The sequence below is a fragment of the Bubalus kerabau genome, chromosome 22 (assembly GCF_029407905.1).
Source record: "Bubalus kerabau isolate K-KA32 ecotype Philippines breed swamp buffalo chromosome 22, PCC_UOA_SB_1v2, whole genome shotgun sequence".
NCBI lineage: Eukaryota > Metazoa > Chordata > Mammalia > Artiodactyla > Bovidae > Bubalus > Bubalus kerabau.
This window is the reverse complement of record NC_073645.1, coordinates 39,491,157-39,515,977: the sequence shown is the minus strand read 5'-3', so window position 1 is coordinate 39,515,977 and position 24,821 is coordinate 39,491,157. Positions and strand designations below refer to the sequence as shown.

General features: G+C 44.3%; 1 protein-coding gene across 3 annotated transcripts in view; it reads right to left on the bottom strand.

Moving 5' to 3' along the window:
* Window positions 1-24,500, bottom strand: part of ENO4 (enolase 4) — a 28,045-nt gene extending 3,545 nt beyond the window's left edge. For 2 of the 3 annotated variants that reach the window (XM_055560179.1, XM_055560180.1), the window contains exons 1-12: window positions 23,387-23,686; window positions 18,316-18,444; window positions 17,227-17,417; window positions 14,898-15,043; window positions 13,053-13,222; window positions 12,816-12,947; window positions 10,979-11,032; window positions 6,931-6,987; window positions 5,482-5,649; window positions 3,286-3,411; window positions 1,755-1,950; window positions 90-157 (exon numbers count right to left, since the gene is read on the bottom strand). In XM_055560179.1, coding sequence (XP_055416154.1) covers window positions 90-157; window positions 1,755-1,950; window positions 3,286-3,411; window positions 5,482-5,649; window positions 6,931-6,987; window positions 10,979-11,032; window positions 12,816-12,947; window positions 13,053-13,222; window positions 14,898-15,043; window positions 17,227-17,417; window positions 18,316-18,444; window positions 23,387-23,551 — 1,602 coding nt within the window. In that variant the 5' untranslated portion in view covers window positions 23,552-23,686. Of the gene's footprint in view, window positions 1-89; window positions 158-1,754; window positions 1,951-3,285; window positions 3,412-5,481; window positions 5,650-6,930; window positions 6,988-10,978; window positions 11,033-12,815; window positions 12,948-13,052; window positions 13,223-14,897; window positions 15,044-17,226; window positions 17,418-18,315; window positions 18,445-23,386; window positions 23,687-24,269 lie in introns of those variants that run through there. The other variant, XM_055560181.1, reaches the window with a different exon arrangement.
* Window positions 24,501-24,821: the final 321 nt, after the last annotated feature.

The following is a 24,821-nucleotide window of genomic DNA, read 5'->3' as shown; positions in this document are numbered from 1 at the left end:
GTCTGCCAAAGTCCACCACTCTGAAACACCATTTCATGATAAAAGCAGTGTTTTGGCAATTCTGCAATGGACCAGTTTTTAGCACTTACCAAATCGACAAGGCTGTCATCAGACGATTCTCCTTCTGTGCTTCCAAAGACGGCAATGAGCTTCTTACCTGTAAGCAGAGGAATTCGTTTCATTTTAGATGGTATGAATCTAATCAACAGATACAAGCCTCCAGAATAAAACTTTAAAGTCTGCCAGAGGTTTAAAACTGCGAAGAGTCAATTCGTTGACCATCTGAGAATTCTAACCCGTATATTTGCATTTCTAGTACCCTGATTATATCTGTGTAGATAATGAACACTAAATGAATGCTATGTTTCATCAAATCTAAGATACCCTCGATTGTAAGAGGCGCCATTATTAACCACTAAAGAGGAAAAATGCTCAAGTTAGATTGACACATTTCTCAGACCACAGCTGTAAGACACAATCATCCATGTTCAATGTAGAAAAATGTGCATCTTAGAGTCAAAATACAAGTAAGTACAAGGGCATCATATGCCTAAATAACAGATTTCACAATTCATGTAAAATTTTGTTCAAAGGAAAACTGTCTTTCTGAATGTTGACTTATTAGAAGAGCAGTGTTAATAGTACTTAATCAATCACGTTTAAAGATCTCAAAACCCCTTAAAATTTGCCAAGGCCTACAAAGACTGCAATCCAGAGTTCTTCCTGTGGTGACAGTGTTGTGTCTTACAGGCAGGAGTCACGGCAGTGATCTGGCATGGGACAGAATGTCTGCCAAGTGCCAGGCCCAGGAAGAAAGGCCAGGCCGGGGGCGTCTCTCCCACCACCTGCAAGCCACTCTGCTGGGTCCTAGACCGGGGCAGGCTGCAGGCGAAGGGACCACAGGCATTTCATTCCATCTTCTGCATCCAGCCCAGGCCCCTGGCTCCCAGTCTCCATCTGAGTCTCGCACCAGCTCTGAGACTAGCCTTCTGCTTAGTTCCTGAGATCCACTGACGATACTCATGTTTCAGGCCCTGTGCATAAGTGAACAAGACTCCCAAGAACACCCTGGAAAAGGAGGCAACAAGAAGATGAGACGGTTGGATGGCATCATCAACTCAATGGACATGAGTTTGATGTCAGGGAGATAGTGGATGACAGGGAAGCCTAGGCTCGCAAAGAGTCAGACCCAACTGAACAAATTGTGGCCAGTTACTACAGTTGAAAATATGGGATGAGAAAGATTCAGAGTAGCCAGTGAGGGGTGGGGAAAATTAGGAAAAGGCATCTACATCTGAAGAGGTTTCATTTAGGTCAAGAAGATCTGAAGGATCAGGACTAGTTAGCCAACTAAATGGTACAGGGCAAAGCATTCTAGGCTGAAGGAAAAGCATGTTCAAAGACTTGTAGGTCATAAAGAGCTTGAAACTCTTGAGGAACTAAAAAAAAGCCAGTGTGGGCTAATGATTGAAAAAAAAAGAATCAGTGTGGTGTCCTGTGAAGCTGAGAGAACAGCAGCCTCAGCCATGTGTTTGTGGTAGCCCTCCCTGAAAGGGGCGACCTCCTGGGTGGGGCTGTTCTTAGAACATTATGAACTGAATCAGTAGTAAGGTACATTTTGCTATTTAGCACCAAATCACTCACAAAGAGCTGGGGTGTTTTTTTCTTCCAAGATGGACTCCATGCTTTTTAGTGCCTGATACACTGTGTGTTTAAGTTCATAATGAGTCTTTCAGATCTGTATTTCTACTCACTGTCAATGAGATTGGTTATTTCCACCAAGTCCGACATCGTAGTTTGGTTTGTGTGTTTTATGATCAGCCCGCTGTATTTGAGGATGCTGATGTTGCCCTCCTCTAGCAGTTTAGAGATGCTTTTGGACGCGGTGCCTGCAATTATGTAACACCTGGAACCAAGAGCATTATAGATGCTGTCCCACTGTTCAGAGTCCTGGATGGATATTTAAGAATTGGTCATTACAGTGAATGGAGCATCATCACAAAACAACAGGAATCATAGACAATCAAAGTTAGACACCTTTCTGAGATATACAAGCTAGGGGTTTAGGGGGAGTTTTTTGTTTTTTGCATTTTTCAGCTGAATGCTGCTTGTACCACAGCCACACAAGTTAATAGGCTTTGTGGAATAGAAACCTAAAGTGATGAAATTTGAGCTTAAAGATCTAGTGAATAAAATGTTAATACACATTAAATGCTTTTCTCCACGTTGATTCTGACATCCTTCAAGCACAGGCTTTTCCCACCCACTGTGTTATCCACGATGCTGCTAAACACTGGCTGCTTGGAGGATGTTAATGTTATCTCTGGTAAAAAGACAATGGAAAGAAATGAGCCTGTAGGGCTGTAGACCCTCATTCCCAACACCCTTATTTTTAATTGGTGAGACCAAATGAAGTGAAATGCTCATTTAAATAGTAATATACAGTCTTCCCAGCTGTTGTACTAGAGTTCCACCTGTCCCATTAGGACAGACAATACAGGTGCATCTTATCACATTAAAAAAGAGCTGTGGCCAGAGCCTGGGGACAAGCCGCAGAAGATAACGTCTGGTGGGATGCAAGATCTGGGCTCAGTATCTTCCACAAGTGCTGGGATGTAGCCCAGGCTGTGAAAGGAAATATGGGAATGAGAGAGCCTGGGGCTCCAGTAAGATCCAGCTCTCTTTCTGTCCCTCAAATTTTAATAGCTGAGTTATCTCAAAGAGGATATCTGCTCACTATATCTAATGGCTCTCAAGTTCATAAAATCAAGAATGTAAGTTTTGAAGTTTAAGTGGGTTAGGAAGAGAGATAGTTATAGGCACATAGACAGTCCTTGTTGGATGCATTAGTGTGAACAGGTCAGAAAACCTCAATATCTCAAATCTTTTAAAGAATATGTTTTTTTTAAACTTCTATACATGTGTAGTAACTGAATTTAGGTTAAAAAACATTTGGCCTAGTTGAAGTTCTGTTTCTATGAGCACTTGGAAATGATGTGTGATTAACCTATTGAAGCACCAGCCAGCACAGCAGGCTCATCTGCCATCACTTAGGCTGCTGGTAAACACACAGGTACTCTGAAGTGCTGGGGGATACATGTTTTATTCCGTAGATGGGCACACTCCTAGGTAATTCTGTTTCTGCTAGTCATTTTCCCGGTAAGGGCCTTTTCTCATAAATGCCCAAATAAAATATCCCAGCCCAAATTACATTTCAAATCTACAGATCGAAAAGAATGAGACTTTATTCTGTTTTATTATGAAATTCAAGGTGAATCCCATTACCTCCTTCCTGAAAGGATCAATTAAGGCAATAATTGAAGGGAACTTGTTGATCAGATCCACATACAGGTCAACCATCTCAGCTGCATTTTTGTAGGTCCCCATCATCACTTCATACTTTCCTTTACTCTGATAAGTGTAAAGAAGATATTAAAATAAAGGCTGAATGATGAGTTCTTCCAACATTAAAGATGCAATTCAACTTCTTTCATTCATTTCATATAAAAGACTGTGGGTTATTTTCAGGCCACCCTCACACGAGAAATCTGTGCCTTTTACTTTAAATATCTGTTAAATATCAACCTGAGAAAATCAAGTCCGCGTTTCTCTGGATGCCCCATACAGCTCTTCCTGCGGACTTCAGATGAAACCTTCTGCACAAAACAACTGCCTGCAGAGTAGGAGAGGAGTAATTCCTTACTTCAGTTTTAGGATGTGATGCCAGATACCTGGCTGCTTGGAAGACGGGCAATCACATAAAGTCATAAACAGAATAGCAGTGCAAACCTGCCTGCTCACTAGAACTGCCATTGTTCACTCACAGTGGATGAATTTAGCTTGTTTTCTTTACTGTGAATATTTTAAATTTGAAAGCAGGGCTAGACTTTTGAGATATGAACAGTCAATATGAAATGTAAAGAGACTTGGGTGAAAGCAAGCAGGCATGTGCTAGTAGCGACTATTGTTTTGGAAGTGGAATTCTAGTGTAGCCTGTTCATCTGAAGTCTGGAATGCCCCCAGGTACTTACGTACAGGAGTGAACGGACCTGGAGAATTTAGTATGATGTCTGCAAACACAGCACCCTTATGTCCAGTCCAAATCTGTGTCCAGCACTGGTACCTGGGGCATTTAGGTACGGGGAGGGAGGTGGAGTGCACCAGAATGACTGATTTACTAATGCCTTCCTGTGGCTGCTAACAGAACGGATTCCATTAGAATTCAGCAGGTTCCTAAGAAGTCCATCACTGAAAAGATTCTGTACTTTTTTCACATTAAAAAGTGGTTAAGAACTCTTAGTTTCTATACCGCAAAACGTATACAATCTTGTCAGAGAGGAAATGCTTTGAACTAACTTTTTCAATGACTTTGAACTAACATAAGAAGAATTATCTGCTATCTAGCTAATGCATTTTACCGAATATAAGCAATAAATATCCAGTCTCGTTAGCGCTAGCAGTCAGTATATTCATAGTTCATGGTATACGTTGTAGATGAAAACATGCAATTATTTTTCTTAATGGTATGCCTAGGAACCAATCATTATGTGAAGAATAGAAAATTACATTAAACATTCTTTTCTGTGCTTAGTTTCTTTAGGAAACTAAAAACTTTAGAAGTCAGCTGATACTTAGGTTTCTAATATACTATTCAAGATTTCCTTTGAAGTCAAAAATTAGAATTGCAAATTAAAGTGGAATCCTATTTGGTCATGTCCCCTGAATTTGACATTAATTACCATTACTAATTATTCTCCAAAAACTTCAATAACTTGGAAATACTTTTTATATTTAAAAAGTGAGTCACCAGCAAAAACTCCAAGAACCATGTGTCTAGAAGAGCTTGTCAAGTCATAGTTACAATTAACTCACTTTTTATGCTTGACCAATTCAGCATTCATCAACCAAATGAATGTACTCAGCAGAACATACCAATTTGTTATTTTTCAGCAGTTCTCATGATTTCAATGTAAGTAATTCATTTTAGTCACTTTTATTACAGAATTTCTCTATATAATTATTATGACATTTCCTGTTAATATTTAAAGTTATATGGCTATGTTATTGTCTGTCAGAAGAAGACTATAGGCTTCCCTGATGGCTCAGATGGTAAAGAATCCATCTGCAATGTGGGAGACCTGGGTTCCATCCCTGGGCTGTGAAGATCCCCTGGAGAAGGGGATGGCAACCCACTCTGGTGTTCTTGCCTGGTGAATCCCCACGGACGGAGGAGCCTGGCGGGCTGCAGTCCATGGGGCTGCACAGAGTTGGATGCAACCGAGTGACTGAACACAGCACAGCACGTTGTCTGGTCATTAGCTAACTTGGCTTTCCCAACTCCATTTATATTTGGACCCTTCCATGATATTACTTGAAAAAATAGACTTCGGAAATATAAACAGATAGGCTCCTCTTTTGAGTTCTAATTTAAAAAATAATGGGACTGAAACAAAAGGCAAAAACTCTCGAGTGGAAACTTACGTAGTCCATCAGCTCATGTGCGGCACAGTTGATGGCTAGATGCAGGTCCGTTCCCAATTCTAGCCCCAGGTTCGCACAGATTCCTTGTATGAGGAGCAGTGGCTGCTCTACAGTGTCATAATTAATGGTTAAACAGCCAAGATGGGACATCTTGCCGGTGATCTGCTGCTGCAGGATCAAGAAAACCACGCATGTAAATATAGCACGCTAAGGTTCTTGGAGCTTCTGGTGGTTGGCAGCTAATAACCAGACTCAGCTCTACAAACACAAGGTCCTCTTACTCTCCTTCACCCTCTCCCTAGTTCCTGCTCATGTCTGCATGACCTCTGGGCAGATGAGTGTTCTGCAGTATCTGGGAATAGTTTTCTTACTCCTGAGGTTTTCAAGTTTGACCTGGGAACACACTCCTCTCTCTTTAGTTGCCCATGTCATCTCTCTGTTGGCTCTACCATTGAACACGGACTGACCTGAGCCATGACCACCAGACTGGTGAGTCTTCAGTCTGTCCCTATAAGTGTCTGTCCTGCCTGTCCCTAACTCTGCCTTCTTCCTCTAGACCTGCTCTTTCCTGTGTCCCATTTTCCTTTAGAAGGATACAACTGTTAAAAGGCCACCTGATGCAAAGAACCGACTCATTGGAAAAGACCCTGATGCTGGGAAAGATTGAAGGCAGGAGGAGAAGGGGGTGACAGAGGATGAGATGGTTGGATGGCATCACCGATGCAATGGACAGGAGTTTGAGTAAGCTCTGGGAGTTGATGATGGACAGGGAAGCCTGGCGTGCTGCAGTCCATGGGGCTGCAAAGAGTTGGACACAACTGAGTGACTGAACTGAACTATTAAAAGGGCTTCTCTGGTGGTTCACACAGTAAAGAATCCACCTGCAGTGCAGGAGACCTGGGTTCGATTTCTGGGTTGGGAAGATCCCCTGGAGGAGAGCAGGGCAACCCACTCCAGTATTCTTGCCTGGAGAATCAGCATGAACAGAGAAGCCTGGCAGGCTACAGTCCATGGGGTCTCAAAGAGTTGGACACGACTAAGCACAGTGCAGCACAACTGTGAAAATGTAAGTTAAAAAAATGTAATTCTTCTTCAAGAAAGGTTTTATTTTAAAAAGGATGGGCGACTCCAGCTGAAAGGACACGGCACAGAGGATGCACGACAGTGGAAGAAGGTGTGAGGACCCAAATGATCTTGGGGAAAGGTCAAAGTCTGAGACTTCAGTGGGCCAGGCGACTGCGGGCCCAGCAGCCTGTTGCCGGAGAGGCAGGGACGGAATGATATTCCAGCTCTGGGGGCTGGCCGCCTGGGTCAGTCCCCTTGAAGCCATATCACCATGCGATTTCTGTTTATGTGAGGCCTGGTCCTGGAGCAGAGTGACTTTGGGAGGGGGAGGGGGCGGGGAATAAATGACCTGTCATACAGAGTGTGGGAAGTGCATTTACTTACTTGGCCTCTTTTGCCTCCATCATGACTTTTTTTCGTCTCTGGCTTTGGAGGAGGGGACTGTGGGACAGAAGATAAAGATATGTCACCAGACACGTCTGTGGCAGTGGGCAGAGCTTTTGGTCCTCTGACCTGGCAACGTTCTGGGCCGAGCTGGTCACGCTGCAAGTCTCTCTCTCTCTCTCACACACACACACACACACATGGGTGATACCAACCACTCTAATGTATGGGGGTATGGATATACATGTTCATGCATTTTTACTTATATAAGTAAGTATTCCCTCATCATGTCCTGACTCCTGCTGTGTTCAGGAATTCTTTTTTACAGGAGGGTATTAAGTCCCCTTCTTGTCCGTAAGGAATAACCCCAGTGTGGGATTTGCTTTTAAAGGCCCAACATATTGTTTTAAATATTCTTACGGTGCAAACACTCTCACCTACTGGATAGGTTTGACTTTCGGAAATAGATGATGGTCATTAAATCTGCTGGATCTGATGTATGTAATGTCATGTGACATTAAAAGCAAAGCTAATTACCAACGAGACGCTCCCACAGTCTGCAGTATTGACAGCACACTGTAACATGGATCTAGCCTTTTATAGGGTGCACTTTAGGACTTCCCTGGTGGCGCAGTGGACAGAAACCTGTCTGCCAATGCAGGGGACATGGGCTCGATCCCCGGTCCAGGAAGATTCCACATGCCACGGAATGGCTAAGCCTATATATGCCACGACTACTGAGCCTGAATGCTGTAACTACTGAAGTCCATGTGCCTAGGACCTGTGCTCCACAAGTTCAGTTCAGTTTAGTTGCTCAGGCGTGTCTGACTCTTTGCGACCCCATGGACTGCAGCATGCCAGGCTTCCCTGTCCATCACCAACTCCCAGAGCTTGTACAAACTCATGTCCAATGAGTCAGTGATGCCATCCAACCATCTCATCCTCTGTCGTCCTCTTCTCCTCCTGCCCTCAATATTTCTCAGCATCAGTCTTTTCTAATGAGTCAGTTCTTTGCATCAGGTGGCCAAAGTATTGGCGCTTCAGCTTCAGCACAAGAGAAAGCCCGTGCAAAATCAACAAAGACCCAGCACAGCCATCCCCCCCAAAAGACGATGCACCTTAATGCCCAGCAGTTATTGCCTCTATAAGTGGAGGCATGTTTGTCAAGAATCAACAAGGTTCATACTCAAGTATACACACATACAGAAGTTATCCTGCTTCCTTTCACTGTGGAGTCAGCTGAGCTTTCTATCCCTTGGTATTAATAGAAATAATATAGGAAGCGAAGTGATGTGCCAAGAGAGACAGCGCGACACGCACAGCACTGGGTCAGGAGGCTGTGATCCAGTGATGGCAGGTGGTGAGACGCAGCCAACAACCAGGAGGAAGGCGGTGTGGTGGGGAGTGCCGAGCTAGGGGACTTCCCTGGGGGAGAGTCAGGGAAGGGGGGACTCGGAAGAAGCAGATACCTGGTGGGAGGGGGGGAACGTGGGAGTGCCGAGCCCTCCAGGTAAAGAGCAGCATATTCATGGCCCAGAGCTGAGCAAGGGCAAAAGTCCTAAAGCAGCGTTTTGAGCTGTGGCACTCTTGATACTTGGACTGGGTGAGCCTCTGCTTGAAGGGCTGCCTCGTGCATTGTCGGATGTGGAGCCGCATCCCTGATCTCAGCGTTCTAGATGCCAGGAGAGCCTCAAACTGGGACAACCCAGAACATCTCTGGGCATTGTCAATTGTCCCTTTGGGCAAAATCACTCCCCACTAAGAACCACTGCCTTAGAAGAACACAGTGATACATTTTATTTTGTCAAAATTGAAAAAGAAAAAATATCTCTATGACTTCATAAAATAGTTAAAAAGGCAGGCAACATGGTAGAGGAAATTAGGTATTAATGTGACATGTAGAAAGGACTGAAGCCTTTATTACAGAAAGAATTCCTAGATTATCAGTAAAAGATGAACACAAATAAAAAGGGTAAAAAAATAAAGCATCTGCAGAGATTTGTGCAGAATTTTACATGATTTTAAATACAAATCATGCTATATACTTGGATGTGTGATATCTGTGTGTATAAATACAAAACAAAGGCTAGAAGACCACACTCAATTTTTAACAGTGGTCAGCTCTAGAGATAGAACTGGAACTGAGGGTGGTGGTGAGTGTGGGGTCCAGGCAGGTGGAGTTAGCACAGGGGTGGGGTGAGGGGAACTAGCTCTACCAGCATTTGAATTTTCATAAGAACATGCATGAGCTACTTGTATAATTAAAAATAAACTGTATAATTAAAATTGTATAATTAAAAATTTGAAAGTCAGGATGACTCCAGAAAGCTCAAATATCCTGAATTTCTAATATTCTAAGCTGGATCTCCTCCACCTGCTCTGACAGCCACCAGCACTAGGCACTGCTCATGGCCGTGTCAGCTCTGAGCACGCTGCATATATTCAACCTGCATACTCCTCACAACGTATCATATCCATTTTATGGATGAAGAGCCTGAGGCAGAGAGCTTATGTAATTGGCACAAGGGCCCACAGCTAGTAAAGGGGCAACGCAAAAGGCAAGGTGAGGGTTAACTTGTCCAAGTCTGAGTCTCTGCAGGCTGGTCACCTATAAGGAAGTTGGCCTCCTGGAAATCACCCCGGAAACTGGCTCCAGTATGAATGTGTGAAAGTGTTAGTCACTCAGTGGTGTCCGACTCTTTGTGACCCCTTGGACTGCAGCCCACCAGGCTCTTCTGACCATGAGATTCTCCAGGCAAGAATACTGGAGTGGGTAGCCAGGTGCTTAAAGCAATTCTGATCAACTGTAGGGCATGGGCCCCAGCCACCTGCCCCCATCACTGATTCAGTGCTGGCAAGATTGCACTGGAGCCAAAGTTCCTTCACAACATATCGAGATGGCATCTTGGCTCCCATCCTGCAGGAGAATCAGCTAGTGCATCCTAATCATGTAGTTTAGAAGCCTCACACTATGTAACTGTGGGCTCAGGATTGGATCCTGGAACAGAAGAAGGATGTTAGTGGAAAAACCAGTGAAATTTGAATAAAGTCTGGAGCTCAGTTAGTAGTAACGCAGTCTTTTGGTTTCTTAGTTGTGATAAATGTGCTTCGGTGATGTATCCTGTTAACCCTGGGGGAAACTGGGGTGAGGGGGTGTTTGCGAACTCTCTGCACAGACTCTGCAGCTTCTCTATAAATGCAGCATTATCCCAAAGTTAAAGACAAGGATCGGGCCCCTCAGCCTGTGCACTGTGCACGACCCCAGTCAGAACATGACTGTACATTCCTGCGTCTGAACAGGTATTCCTGATGCATCCGTGGACAGAGATGCACTTTGTGGACACAGCGGAGGAAAGAGAGGGTGGGACGAATTGAGAGGGTAGCATTGAAACATATACATGGCCATATGTAAGACAGCTAATAGGAAGCTGCTGTATAACACATGCAGCCCAACCCGGCGCTCTGTGACATCCTAGAAGGGTGGGATGCGGGTGGCATGGGAGGGAGGCTCAAGAGGCAGGGAATATATGTATACTTATGGCTGATTCACATTGTTGAATGGCAGAAACCAACACAACATTGTAAAGCAGTCATCTTCCGATTTAAATTAATAATAAAAAAAGAATATGATGGAACCGCCTGGTGCCTCTACAGCTGCCCCCATCCAGCCTCTGTGACATCCCCCCCAAGGGTTTCTCAGTCAAGGGTACTCATTTGCCCAACACTGGGATTCTGAGCAGGCACATGTGACCGTGCCTTCACCATCATACCAAGCGGCCTCTCATGATCCTAGGGGCCAGATCTTTCCCTCATAATCTTCGCACAGGGCCATCTGCCTCAGAAATCAAAATGAGATGATTAAATTCCATTAGAAACTGGCCCCAATGAGGGAACATAGGAGCTTGGGTCATGGGGGAAACCCAAAGAAGATGAATACGTTTTCCTTTCTGTAGCAACAATATTGATCATGTTGCATATGAACTATAATTTCAACACCAGAAGGTATATAAGCATCAGTTATTACATACCATATATCCTCTTTACATACCATTTCAATTGCTTTGTTGATGTGTTTCTGAATTTCCAGAAGCATCTCTACACCCTGTAAGCAGAATAACCGTAATCTTCCACAACTGCCTGATAGCTCAGTTGATAAAGAATCTGCCTGCAATGCAGGAGACCCTGGTTCGAGCCCTGGGTCGGGAAGATCCCCTGGAGAAGGGAAAGGCTACCCACTCCAGTATTCTTGGGCTTCTGTTGTGGCTCAGCTGGTAAAGAAACCGCCTGCAATGCGGGAGACCTGCGTTCAATCCCTGGGTTCAAAAGATCCCCTGGAGAAGGGAAAGGCTACCCACTCCAGTATTCTGGCCTGGATAATTCCATGGGCTGTATAGTCCATGGGGTCTCAAAGAGTTGGACATGACTGAGTGACTTTAACTTCACACTTCACAACTGCAGTCTAGAATTTTAAATATAAACACTTACACCACACATGAATATTTCTAACTCAGAATATTTGTGGGGTCTTTGATTAGACATCCTTGGTAGTGAATTACATATGGCCTACAATATCAGAGGATTAAATGCTAATCTCAACTCTCCATTTTTATTTGGGTGAAAATGAATGAGAGGCTCTTCCTCGTTATCCTCTCTTCACTGTTCAGAACTGGCTGGTTTAGTTGGTTGGGTCACGTTAACTTCACTCTCTTTCATGGTCTCCTGACCAACCTTCTTGCAACACATGTCCCAGGTCATCAAGGGCTTCTGCAGGGGAGTGTTTGAATTAGTATGAATCCACTGTCACTTAGAAAGGGGGAGGATGTATTCTGCTGATGGTGGGATCTGCATATGGAGACAGACAAAGAATGGCATGCCAAACGCTCTGGTACCCAAATAGCACAACAGATATTAACTGAAGGAAAGATTCTGGCACCAGGATCTGCACGGGATCTGACAGATGGTGTGCCAGATATAAATTTGAGTCTTCCAAAACTGATAAAAGCGAGGTAATGCCTATTTCCCTTAAAAAAAAAAAAAAAAAGAATTCTTTATCATAAAGAAATCATCTTGAGATTAAAAAAAAAAAAAAGATTTTCACTATGTTGGATAAAGTATCAATCACTATGTTGCCCAGAGGGGACGGAGCTTCCTGTCCTTTTCCTGTAAACGTCCACTACAGAACACGAATGCTTAGTTCTGCCTAATGCCTAATTGGCAGGATATTTCATGAAGATATAAAGAGGCATATTGACTCATTTATGCCACTGAAGAACAGTTAGGCACTGACAGACCTCTGAGTAGTAAACATGCCACTTAGGATTCCTTCCTTCCATATTCCATAAACATGCACTAAACCTCTCTTACATGCCAGGCAATCTGCTAGGCTCTGCAGTTCCTACTTAACAGAAGGGCTCCTATGAAAGTGCCAGCTTCCTCTTGTTGCAGCCATTGTGCATAGACTAGTAAATAAAGATATCTCAGTTGCCCCAAAGAACATCATTCTAGCACTCTCAAGGCTTCTCTGTGAGCCTCTCAGTTCATTTCAGTCACTCAGTCATGTCCAACACTTTGCAACCCCATGGACTGCAGCACACAAGGCTTCCCTATCCATCACCAACTCCAGGGCTTGCTCAAACTCAACTGTGATCCTCTAGCATGAGTCAGTATTATAAACAGCCAGAGATCCAAGGTGATCTAAATGTGATCCCCTTTCATTTGTGGTCTTGTTTTCTTCCTGCTTCCCTAATTTCCTAAAATTTTTTCTCATTTTTAATTTAATTCCCTTTCCATTGGTATAATAAGCCTTTGGAGCATCCACTAAAAACTCACTGATGATGAAGAAATTTTTTTTTAAAGAAAAGGTAGTTTGAGATAATGTAAGGTACTTGTTTAGCTGTTAATCCAGGATGGGGTATACAGATCACTTCTTTCATCAAATTCAGCTTCCCAGGTGATGACTTCCCACAGCTGACCAGCGACACCATCAGAAGAGGTATAGTTAGCTTTTCTGGCTGTTCCTGAAATGGGGGTGGCAGGGCGGGGAAGCAAGAGGAAATGAGAAACGTGGTTCATTCGTGTTGAGACGCTCATGGTCCTTATAAAGGTGTGTAATGGGCACTAACCTGGTGGTGCTTCGATAACGCAATGTTCAGGTAGAGAGGGTTATTGTCCAGCACAGCACTGGCTTTGGCAACAGCCAGTGACACAGCGCCTATGGCCATGCTGCCACAGAGGACAGGCTCAGGAGGCTCTGCAGGTATGACTGGTTTTTCTGCAGAAGTCTCCATCCTTCCTGAAGAAAAAAAATTTGATAAAAGATTGCTTTCCAGAAAGCAAAAGTGTGACTATGATAAAACTGTATTTTTCAATGTTTAACTTACAGATGCAAAGACTGAAAACTGAGGCTGGGAAGAACGTACTCACTTCCACCCCTGAGAAGTTCGTCTGATGTCACTACTCTCTAACGTCCAAAGAGTCCCCAGCCATGAATTTTGCCAAAGACATTTTAGAATATTCAGTATTAACTCCTTCCACAGTCATATAGGGTAGAAATTGTTATCTCATCTCAATGATGGCTTAGGCTTAAATACTTGCCCCACATCCAGCAGAACGTGAATTTAAGGAGAGCATTTGGACAGTCTCTGAATTCCAAACGCTTTGTTTTTCTATGTTCCACCATCGCTCTTGCATACCCAGCTTTGTGCTGAACATCTCATGTGTATATCTAACTGGTTATCTTGCTTGCCAACCCTAAGTGGGTGTCTTTTTCTATGAGGAATTCCTTCCAGATCTAACCATCCACTCAGAATCCCCAGCCATCTTTCACCCTCATATATTCTCAGCCACTTAGTCTGATCAGGCACCAGAGCGTCCATAATAAATCTCTCGTTCCCCTCCTGTTCTCTGCTTTCCCACAGCTGCTGACCCGAGTCAGGTACGTAAGGTAAGTGGAGTCAGATGTGTAAGCGCCCAGCACACATTAAATGTTTAGCAAATTAAGGTTCCCTCCTACTCCTTCCCGTCTTACATTCCAAGTTCTATCAGTCAAAAGGAACCACCAAATGAACACCCACTGGTGGTCTCTGCCTATGATTCAGCAGCGGCCATCCCCACCTTCCAGAAGATTGGTTTAACATGATTTTTCTGCCTTGGGCAACTCTCCTCCTCTGTCTGGGCCTCGGCATCTGAAACTATGAAATAAGAGACCTTGTATTCATGATCTCTTTGGCCCATGGTTCTGGTGCTTTCTTACTCAATGGAATCCACACTCATCTGGTATTTAGTCTAGTCCCAGCATCATGCTAGGAACTGGTAGTTCTAAATCGAATGAGGCATGATTCATGCCTTCAAGGAGTGTTGTAATTGGATGGACATACAAAACACTGTTACAACACTAGCAGCAGCTCTGGAATTAATATATTAGAGCAACTGAGGTGAACAGTATGTTAGAAGGCATGGAGCAAAGGGCTATGATAACTTCAGTTATATGCCTTAAAATGGCAAGGTCTTCCAAAGACAGTTTTCATTAATGTCACCTGGGACTGAAGAAATGTTGGTTGTGCATATCAAAGGATACCATTAATTTTTAAAATATGATGTGGCTTTCTGATGAGCTAATGGGAAATTTGAGAAGCAGTTGAAGGTCTCCATGTCACCCCCCACCCTCTCTGCCCTTCGGCAGAGAGTACTGTTCAGAGTACTTTGTTTACTAAGTGCTTACATCTGGGTAAGAAATATTTTTTATCTTACAAATAAAAATGGAGGGCAAGATGGGGTAAAACTGTGCTGACCTAACATTGTAGCTTCAAGCAAGGAAATGGCATGGAGGATGGATGGTACCTGGTGGGAACCCAATCCAGGTGTGCAGCGGAGAGACCTGACCTTGAAAAGGCAGTCCAAGCTTCAGCCTTTCTTCCCCCACATTTGTTACTTATGGTTAAGGTTCTACAAGATGATCAGCCACTGACCTTGCTTTTGTCCTTTTTTCTTGGATGGAGGTGGAGGAGGAGGTGGTGGCGGGGGCAGCTGGGGTGAAAGCGCTGTTGAGTCTTGTAGGTTCTTTTCCAATTCTTTTCTCTCCTTATCTTCTTGTACTTTATTTTCAAAGAATGTCCTTAATGGCAAGAAAGTATGGATTTATAATGAGATTACTTAGGAAGATCGCTTGTAACTTTGGTCACATTTTAGTGCTGACCCTAAAATATTTCAGTAGCTAACTCTGCTTTTTAAGCTACCTAAGAACAAATCTGCTTAAATTTCCAAGACTAAAAAATGACACTGTTATAAAACCGTGTTCAAGAATTGCAAATCATTTTGGCCTGGAAATAAATGTTTAAAGATTTCAGGTGCTCATTTTAAAAATTATCTGAGCCCTGTTTATTATTTTTAAAGTAAAATTTGAAGAGATAATTTGATTAAGGGCTACTGGTCATTATTCAGGCTAACAGTCATTTATTCTTTTTGAATAAATAATAAATAAATGACCATCAGACCAAAAATGAGGCAAGCATAGACAGTGAAATACATAGCATTATATGCAGGACTAACTTTTTTTTTATTTGAGGTGGGTGCTTAAAATGAATGCTAAAAAATTTTTGGGAACCCCAACTTAGGTACCTCTAAATAAAATTTCAGCTCCCTGGAATAAAAAGAGGGTAAAAATTCCCAGAGACAAAAAACCCACAAGCCAAAATAAAAAAAAAAGATTTGGGAATCAAATTTGCATCAGATGCTGGTGGGGCTGTGCCTTTAAAGTAATGAAAGAAACAGATTTCAAATGAGAATTCTATACTCAGCTAAACAGTCAAACATGAAGGCAAAATGCTAACATTTCACACATGTAAGAATACCCTTACAAAAATTTATATCCCAAATACTCTTTTCTCATCCTTACTTAAAAAAAAATTATATATTTATTCTGGCTGTGCTGGGTCTTCATTCCTGGCTGAGTATTTTCTCTAGTTGAGGAAGCGAGGGCAACTGTTGTGGTGTGTGGCCTTCTTGTGGTGGCTTCTCTTGTTGCAGAGCACAGGCTCTAGGCACGCAGGCTTCACTAGTTGTGGCTCTCAGGCTCGAGAGCTTGGACTCAGGATTTGTGGGCTTAGTTGCTCGGCAGCATGTAGAATCTTCCCTGACCAGAGATCAAACTTGTGTTCTTCTGCACTGGTAGGAGGACTCTTATCCAGTGTACCATGAAAGAAGCCTTCATCCTTACTTTTACAGGATGTAATCCAACAATTCAAGAAAGAGGAAGATATGGGATCCAGGAAACAGGAGAACAATGAAGGGATATCTTATGGCATCTCTGTAGTAGGTCTAGAGAGGAACAACTCAAGACGGGAGATTTGGGAGGGAAAGTTCCAGGAAAAACAGGAATGTAATGAAATAGAAGGTATGACTAAGAGATTAGGAAAACAATTAAGGATATATTAATAGCAAATAACACACACAAAGAAGTGGAATAGCATTCAAAAACTGGAGGGCTACAATCCATAGGGTTATAAAGAGTTGGACACGACTGAGCACGCACATGTGCATGCACACACACATGCACATGCTATTTATAAAAGACATAACTAGAAGTCACACGAAATTATATAGGATTCAAAACCTGTAAAAAGCTATTCAAAAAAAAGTTTTCTTATAAGGTCATGATACAACTCTGAAGCAAACTAAAATGTGAAGTTACACACAATTAAGCAAATGATAAAACTTTAAAGAAAGAGAATCCAGTTGACATTCTTTGGCCACGAGGACTGTGGCATTGATCCACACAAAAGGAGAAGTAATGGTAACCCACGACGTGGTTGGGTTAGCTATGTGAACTATGCTCACACAGCCATACTTCCTTGGTTTGCACATTTTAGAGTCAACCTGCGGGCAAGGCCTGGAATATTTGGCTGTGTTTGGCGATCAGAACATAAGCACCACCCACTGGGTCATATAAAAGGATAAGAGAGGCTCATGGGGATGACGCATGTGAGGAGGTACAGAGTGGAAAAAGATGATGTCTGAATTCGTCATCCTTTTCCAGAGAAACTTTGAATCCTAGGAAAGCACTATGCATAAAAAGAGGCCAAAAGGCCTTACGTAGCCTTACACAGTAAAAGTTTAATAACAGGATTTTCAGGAGAAAAACATTTTATGCTGCATGTTGATGCTTTAGCATGTGTTTCCTAATTGACTTCCCAACTGTACCCTATAGATAGGACACACCTGTTTCATTGGCAGGTGAAATGGAAAGAAAATAGGTACATGCTTATACTGGACACTTAGGTTTCCAAGTTTCATACTTACCTGAGCACCTGATCCACCTCAGCCTGGCTGGAGGGCACGAGGCCCTGCAGCTCCTCAGTGAGGGTTTCGTTGACCCACCGCACTGCGGTGCTGACAGCATCCAACCTTTCCACTTCCTCGGCTTCAACGAGCTCAGGTGAAGCGTTCTCGTGGGCTTCAAAGTGAGTTGCGATCACCACAGAACATATGTTCTGAAAACAATATAAATGTGTCCTACATTTTCCCTGCCTTTCACAGGAAATAGGAAATTGAATGTATCCAACTTTAAGGTACATGATCTTTTATCACCAATTTAAAAGAGAAAATGAGAATCTATAATTTTCTTTGAGATATTTTTATAGCTATTGAAACACGGTGGAACCTGACTTCAAGGAATGTTTAAAATTATTACCTTGTTAAAATACTCTTATAAAAACCTTACATTGAACTTCATTTCTATCATTGCCTCTCTCAAAAATAGCAAAAAAGGAGACAGATTTAATCATAATTATTTTCATGGATGACAATGAATTTTTCTTCACGTAGATCAGTCTACATATTTATAATTCTATGTAAGTGAGTGAGAGTCAGTTAGTCGTGTCTGACTCTACAAACCCATGGACTGTAGCCCGCCAGGCTCCTCTGTCCATGGAATTCTCCAGGCCAGAATACTGGAGTGGGTAGCCATTCCCTTCTCCAGGGGATCTTCCCAACCCAGGAATCAACCCAGGTCTCCTGCACTGCAGGCGGATTCTTCACCATCTGAGCCACCAAATCTATGTAAATCTTCATGTAAATACATGAATCTATAACCCTATCTGCAGATTACAGAACTCATGACATTAGCAGTGTCAGAGTTTTAAAACTATTTTTGCCCCATTTCATGTCTCAATCTTCAGATCACCTTCAGGTCTTTACCAACAGTGCACATAATAAACCATCATGGCAGATTGTATGATTCATGCTTTGTGTTCATAACTTGCCTACAAATATGTGTATCTCACAGATACTGAATTTCAAAACATTAATTTCCCACTATTTAGACAGTAAATGCTAATAAATGCAGTGGAGCCAAGACAAAGAGAAGAACAGGTTTAAGTTGCTTCCTACCTTGGGAAAATTTTGAATGGTGCAGAATATTTCCACTTGGAGGGTTGGAAGCCCAAGTCCATCCAGCACATTTTTCCCCGCAACTTTGCATATGGTGGGAGGTTTTGCAAGTTTAGAAAAGCAGTTTGCCTTCAACACACACACACATAAAAACAACACAAAAATACCACATCTAATTTATCTTTGAAAGGTCATTCACATTTGCTCTAGTTTCTAGTAAACCTCTCTGTGAATGTCCTCATTCTGTGATTAGTCTAGCAGCTCTGTGGGAACATAAAGACTTAGATTTAGCTTCTGGTACATGGGGCAATTTGTCTATTGAACTCTCATGGGAAACTCACAGGCATGTCTTTATTTAAAGGTCCTGGTTCATTCTTTATGGGCCCTAACCTATCCTTCCATCCAAGATGCTGAAGTCAATTGGCTTCTAGAAAACTGCGATGCATTCAAACCCAAGAAGCCTTAAGTGGGTTCATTATCATTTCTCCCTACAAGGCAGGTATTTTAAAAGGTGAAGACTTATACATAGGCTGCACTTCATTTACCATCAGTTCATGCATAGAACTACATGTTCAAAGAGGACTGTTGGAACCTCAGTGACAGCAGTTTCATTGATGTGGAAGAACAGAGGTCATTTGGAAGTTGATCCAAGAAACAGAAGAAAGAGAATGAAGCTGAGGGAGAAAATCCTCTCAAGGAGCCTGAGTAAAAAGATTCAAGGGACTTCCCTGCTTATCCAGGGGCTAAGACTCTGAGCTCCCACTGCAGGAGGTACAGGTTCCATCCCTGGTCAGGGAACTAGATCCCACATGCTGCAACTAAAAGAAGATTCCACATGCCATGAAAAAGATCCAGCGCAGCCAAATAGATACACAAAAATTACAAGATTCACGACTGGGCCCCTGTGCAGAGGGCTGGGAGCTGGGAGAGAAGGAAGAGGGGCGAGAGAAGGCCCACCCCCTCACCCTCTTTTATCTTCAGACAGTATTCACTCTTTATTTCCACATAGCAAACCAGGCCTCTGATCTTTCAGTTCAAAATCCAATGACCACAACCTACCTAACTGGTCATCTCACATCCATCGCCAATGTGCCAGCACCGAGGTGGTGCCCACCAGAACTAAAGCAAAAGCCAATTTTCAAGCCATCCATGCATTTTAAGGATGACAGTTTGTATATTGCTGTGCGTGCACATGTGCTCAGTCGCTTAGTTGTGTCCAACTCTTTGCCACCCCATGGACTGTACGCGTGAGACTTCTCTGCACATGGGATTCCCCAGGCAAAAATACTGGAGTGGGTTGCCATTTCCTCCTCCAGGGGAATCTTCCTGACCCAAGGATTGAACTGGAGTCTCCTGAGTCTCCGGAGCTGGCAGGCGGGTTCTTTACCACTGAGCCATCTCCGAAGCCCAGGTATAGAGTAAGTATCGAAATGAAGTTAATAGAATAGGAGAAGAAAAATATTATCTAATTTAACTTTTGTGTATTAGTGAGTTCAATTCAACAAGTAATGAGCACCTACAATATACCACATATTGGGTAAGGAGGAAAATGGGACTAACTTTTTAAAAATGTTTAGTATGTACCTTAAAGGAGTGACTTGGTCTTGTTTATCACTGTATCACATTCCACAGTGCCTGGTATATTTGGGATTCCATAAATTGATTCGTTGGAAAAGACCCTGATGCTGGGAAAGACTGAGGGCAGGAGGAAGAAGGGGGTAACAGAGGATGAGATGGTTGGATGGCATCTGACTCAATGGACATGAGTCTGAGCAAACTCTAAGAGATGGTGAAGGACAGGGAAGCCTGGCATGCTGCAGTCCTTGGAGCTGCAAAGAGTCAGATATGACTTAGCAACTGAACAACAAGAACAAAATTTGAATCCTGCATACATGAATAAAGGCCAGACACAACCTAACACAACCTTGGACACTTTGTATACATTATATTATTAACTTCTCAAAACAACTCTATAAGGTGGTATCACCTCAGTTCCACAGATGAGCAAACTAAACTCCAGAGGGAAACCTGTCCAAGATAAAATAACCAATGTCTTCATTAACCAATGTCTTAAAATCACCAATGTTTACTGCTTTGTAACAGGCTTAGTGGCTCAAGCCATTTACTTGCTCATGATTCTGCAATCTAGGCTGGGCTTAACTGGGCAATTCTTTGGTTGATCTTGCCTGGGGTCTCCTATACAGATTCAGTCATCTGTAGGCTGGACCCAGTTCAGAGTACCCAAAATGCTTCCATTCACATGTGCAGTGTCTCAGCCAGGACGGTTGGAACATCCAGGGGCTCCCAGGCCATCTGTCTTTCTCACGGCACATCTAGAAGGTCTCTCACATCTGCTAGGGCCTCTCTCTACTGGATCTCTCTCTCTTTCGCTCTCTCTAGCATGGCAATCAGATTTCCCTTCAGCATGACTAACTTCCAAGAGGGAGTATTCCAAGAGTACATCATGCCAGCCCTTACCAAACCTCTGTTTGCATCATACTTGCCAAGGTCCTACGGATCAAAGCAAGTCATAAGGCCACGACTCCAGTCAATATAGGAGGGACTTCCATAAGACTGTTCATTCTGGTGGTGTGGTTCATTGCTGCTGCTGCTGCTGCTAAGTCGCTTCAGTCGTGTCTGACTCTGTGCGACCCCACAGATGGCAGCCCACCAGGCTCCCCGGTCCCTGGGATTCTCCAGGTGAGAACACTGGAGTGGGTTGCCATTTCCTTCTCCATTAGGGACCATCAATTTAACAGTTCATTACTGCTACAAAGCAGCAGAGCTAAGGATCAAATCCAATCTGCCCGGTTCCCAATCATAAACTCTTAATCATAAGTTTTATGAAGGAGCAAAGAGTATTGCTATTGCCCACAGGGATCTCTCCCATCCCTGAATTCTTCTAATATGTAAGAGAACCATGGAAGAAATGGCATTTGAGCTGGACACAGGAGGTTGTGTAGTATTCTACAGGCAGACAACATGGAGAAATTGATACTTTAGGTAGGCAGAACAGGATAAGTGAAGGGGAGGGAATTGGGAAACTTCACATTTAAAAAAAAAAGTCAGCAGGCCCATGGAAAGGAGCAGGGGAGGGAAGCATAGATAAGCCTGAGTTACCAAAGTAGGGGCAAGCGTTTTGAGTTGCACATACTGGAATGTGTTGGATCTTACTAAGCATGCAAGAGAGAACCACAGGAAGTTGAGTGAGAGAATGATGGTCAGATTTGGGATGAGGAACACTACTCTGGCAGCATTAGTGGGATGAACTTGATGGGGGAGGGGGAGAGAATAAAGAGGGCCAAAACTGGGACAGCAACTGAGAAGAACTGGAGTAGCAACTGAGAAAATGAAATGGAGGTGCCTTTATGTCAACTGCTGAACATTCGTCAAAGCCCAGGCCAAAATTCCCACATGCTACAGCCCACAGGGATCTTGCCCACCCGAGTTTCTTTAACAAACACACAGTGATCTATTCCTCAGTCTGGCACACAATTCTGAATTACCCTATCTATTACTCCAGTTATTTTATGTATCAGTGGCCCTTGCCCCTAAATTGAGGTAGAAGTTCCCAAAGAGCTGTGCAAACCAAAGCCCTAACTGCCTAATAGACTGGGAGGAGTGTTACACTGGGGGCAAGAGTGCAAGTTTCCAGTTTTCACTTCTGCATTAATTCATTGTGAGACAAGAGCTTGGGGTCTTTCTAAAATGAGGAAGTTGGACTAGTTAACTTTCAAGAATTCCTCTGGCAAGAGACTGTGGAAAGAGAATGGAATTGGGAGTTGCATTCACTTATTCACTGTGAGTGTCCACTATGCACTGTGCTAGGTACTAGGGACACAGACCCGGTTTGATTTCTGTCATTCACAATGTTCCTTGAGAAAACCATCTAAATTCACCGGGCCACGGTTCCTTTATTTGTAATACAGAATCATAAGGTTTACTTCACCGCGGTCCTAGGGATGAAGTGATATCACAGTAACCACATAACACAAGGTGCGTGGATAAACATCTCTCCTCTCCCCTCCACCGATTTGATGTATCGGCCAAGACCGAAAAAAACAAATATTTGTGGAACATCCCCTATATTAACTGCCCTGACAAGACGTAATTTTGAACCCTGTAGACACACTGCTTCTTTACTGCACTTACATACTCTGCTTGGTGTTGTCATTCTGCCTCACTGTAGTGCGAATCCCTACCAGTTCCAACCTTGATACCTTTCAGAAGGTGGGTGTTGGTTAGTACTTACGGGTCTGGAAGTGAGAAAATGCCTGCCTTTGTTTCAACTGCCCACGGCTTTAAGACTAAATATACGCCAGATGGTGAGCAAAGGAGCTAAGGGGTATGCGAAAAGGCGAAACCCACCCCCCGCCGCCCCCACCCCTCTCCACAGGAGCTCACAAGCTGCCTAGGGAGGGTTTCAATACAAAATAGGGGATGCTACAAGGCCGCTGCAGGACGATCAGTCCAGGGCGAAGGGGGGGGGGGGGGGCAAGACTTTGATCTGAATTTGAAGTTTAGATACGAGCTGACCAGGTGGGACGGGGATCCCCGGAGCGCACGCAGGGCCCACAAGCCAAGGAGCCGAGGTTTGAAATCGACCGAAACTTGGCAGCGATGGGAGCCTGCTGGGTACGAGGCCCCGGGGTGGGCTGAAGGCTACGCTGTAGCGAAAGCCAAAGGCGTTCGCTCCGTGGTCAAAAGGAGGCCGCTGAAGGTTGGTAAACTGAGCTATGAGGTATAAAGGATTGTGATTAAAGGAGATAACTGGCAGCAGGACAGGTCCGCCCAGAGGTAGTGAGGATGCCTGCCGGCCCCTGGAGCTGTCGCGCCGTAGCTACAAATCCGCCCAGAGCCCTCTTTCCTCCAGCAGTTTCCAGTCCACCACTTTCTCTCTCGAGATTCCTTTAGCCAGGTTTCCGCTCCGCTTCTTCCCTTCAGGATCCCAGCGCCGCGTCAACCCGCGGCGCGCGTGCGCGACTCTGCGGCGCAAGCGCCCCGCGTTGCCGCAGCGCGGGGCGGGGGGAGAGGGGCTGGAGGGAAGAGGGTTCTGGTCCCAGGTCCCTACCAGGTGCCCGTAGACGTCGGCAGGCTGGAGGTAGAAGGTGGAGTTGAGCAGCTCTTCCAGCCTGCGCGGAACGTCGTTCTCGCGGTAATACTCCATCGCCTGCTGCTTCAGCTTCTGCAGCTCCCTAGTGCTCCCACAGCTGCGGCCGCCGCCTTCTTCCCCCATGGTAGGAGATTTAAGGCTACAAGCGGGGGTTAGCCTGGGGGCCCGCGAGCGTCCTCCCTGTCGCTAGGCAACGCAGCGAGATTCCCGACCTCAGATCTCGCGATGCTTCCTGCCTTGGGTTCTTCCTGCTTGCGGCAGACGCGGATGGCTCCTCCGCCCTCCCTGTCCCTGAGGTTTTGACCCCCCGCCCCGCCTCCCCGGGTTTTGGGCTTATTTACTCTTGAGACTAGCGCCCTTCTGGCGTTGTTTTCCAGGACGTGTTTCCCTGACGGTTTTCAGATAGGAAAACGGTTAACACTCTCACGAAGCGCTTTTTGCGGAGACGTGAGAGCGGGTTAGCCCCTCCTCTTCCAGCTGGGGACTCGAACCGCGGGTGGCGCCAGTTTTCAGGTGGCCCTGGGACTTGGGCCATCAGGCCTTCCCCACTTTCCCCCTCATTCCTCGCGATCAGGGAGCTCCTCCGAGCGGCGGCCTGTGCCGGCCCCCTCTCCTGGGGAGGTTGTAAGAACGCTGGGTGTCCTTCCCTAAGCTGTGGAGGACTCCGCCATTGGTTCGTTAGGCTGATGTTTACCTGCCCTGAGTCGAGCAGGGTGCTGGCTGTGGATACCGCGATGTCCAGCAGAGAACCGGCTACTCGCCCTCCCCTGGGAGATTAGTGAGGTGAAATTTTACCGTAGAAGGAAGAACAGTGTGTTTCCCCCCCAAATTTGGGATGTACCTTAAGGACCGGGCCTAGGGTGGAGGTGTTACAGGCAAGACTTGAGGAAGAGAAGCAGGAATGAAGAACTGTCATTGGGTCATGTTCCTTCTCCAGAACCTTCTTAAGAGGCTGCCTGCGTCCTGCCCTTTTTAAATCCAGACTGCCTGCTTGGCTTCATTACACCTACCAGGTGTCACGTGCGCTTATACAGCTTATTAATGTGCGCCCTCTATTCTAGATTCTTCTGCTGCAGATAAAGGGCTGAGATGGACCCGGTGTCCTTGTTCCCCTCTGTCCTTGTTCCTGGCCTAAGCAGACCATTCAAAACATTCATGCTGCACTTTTGCTCATCTGGAAAACAATCTTAACTACTCTGCTACTAACTACTAACTAATTTTAACTATTCTAACTCACAAGTCAGTTAGAAATAAAATGAGAAAGTGAGTGAGAAAACACTTTGAAACAAGATAGTTATTTTCAGTAGAGGTCGGTATTTGTATAAAAATAAAGTGATTCTATAAATACTGTTAAGGAACCCAGAGGTGTACCTCTTTCTGAACTCTGGGTGTT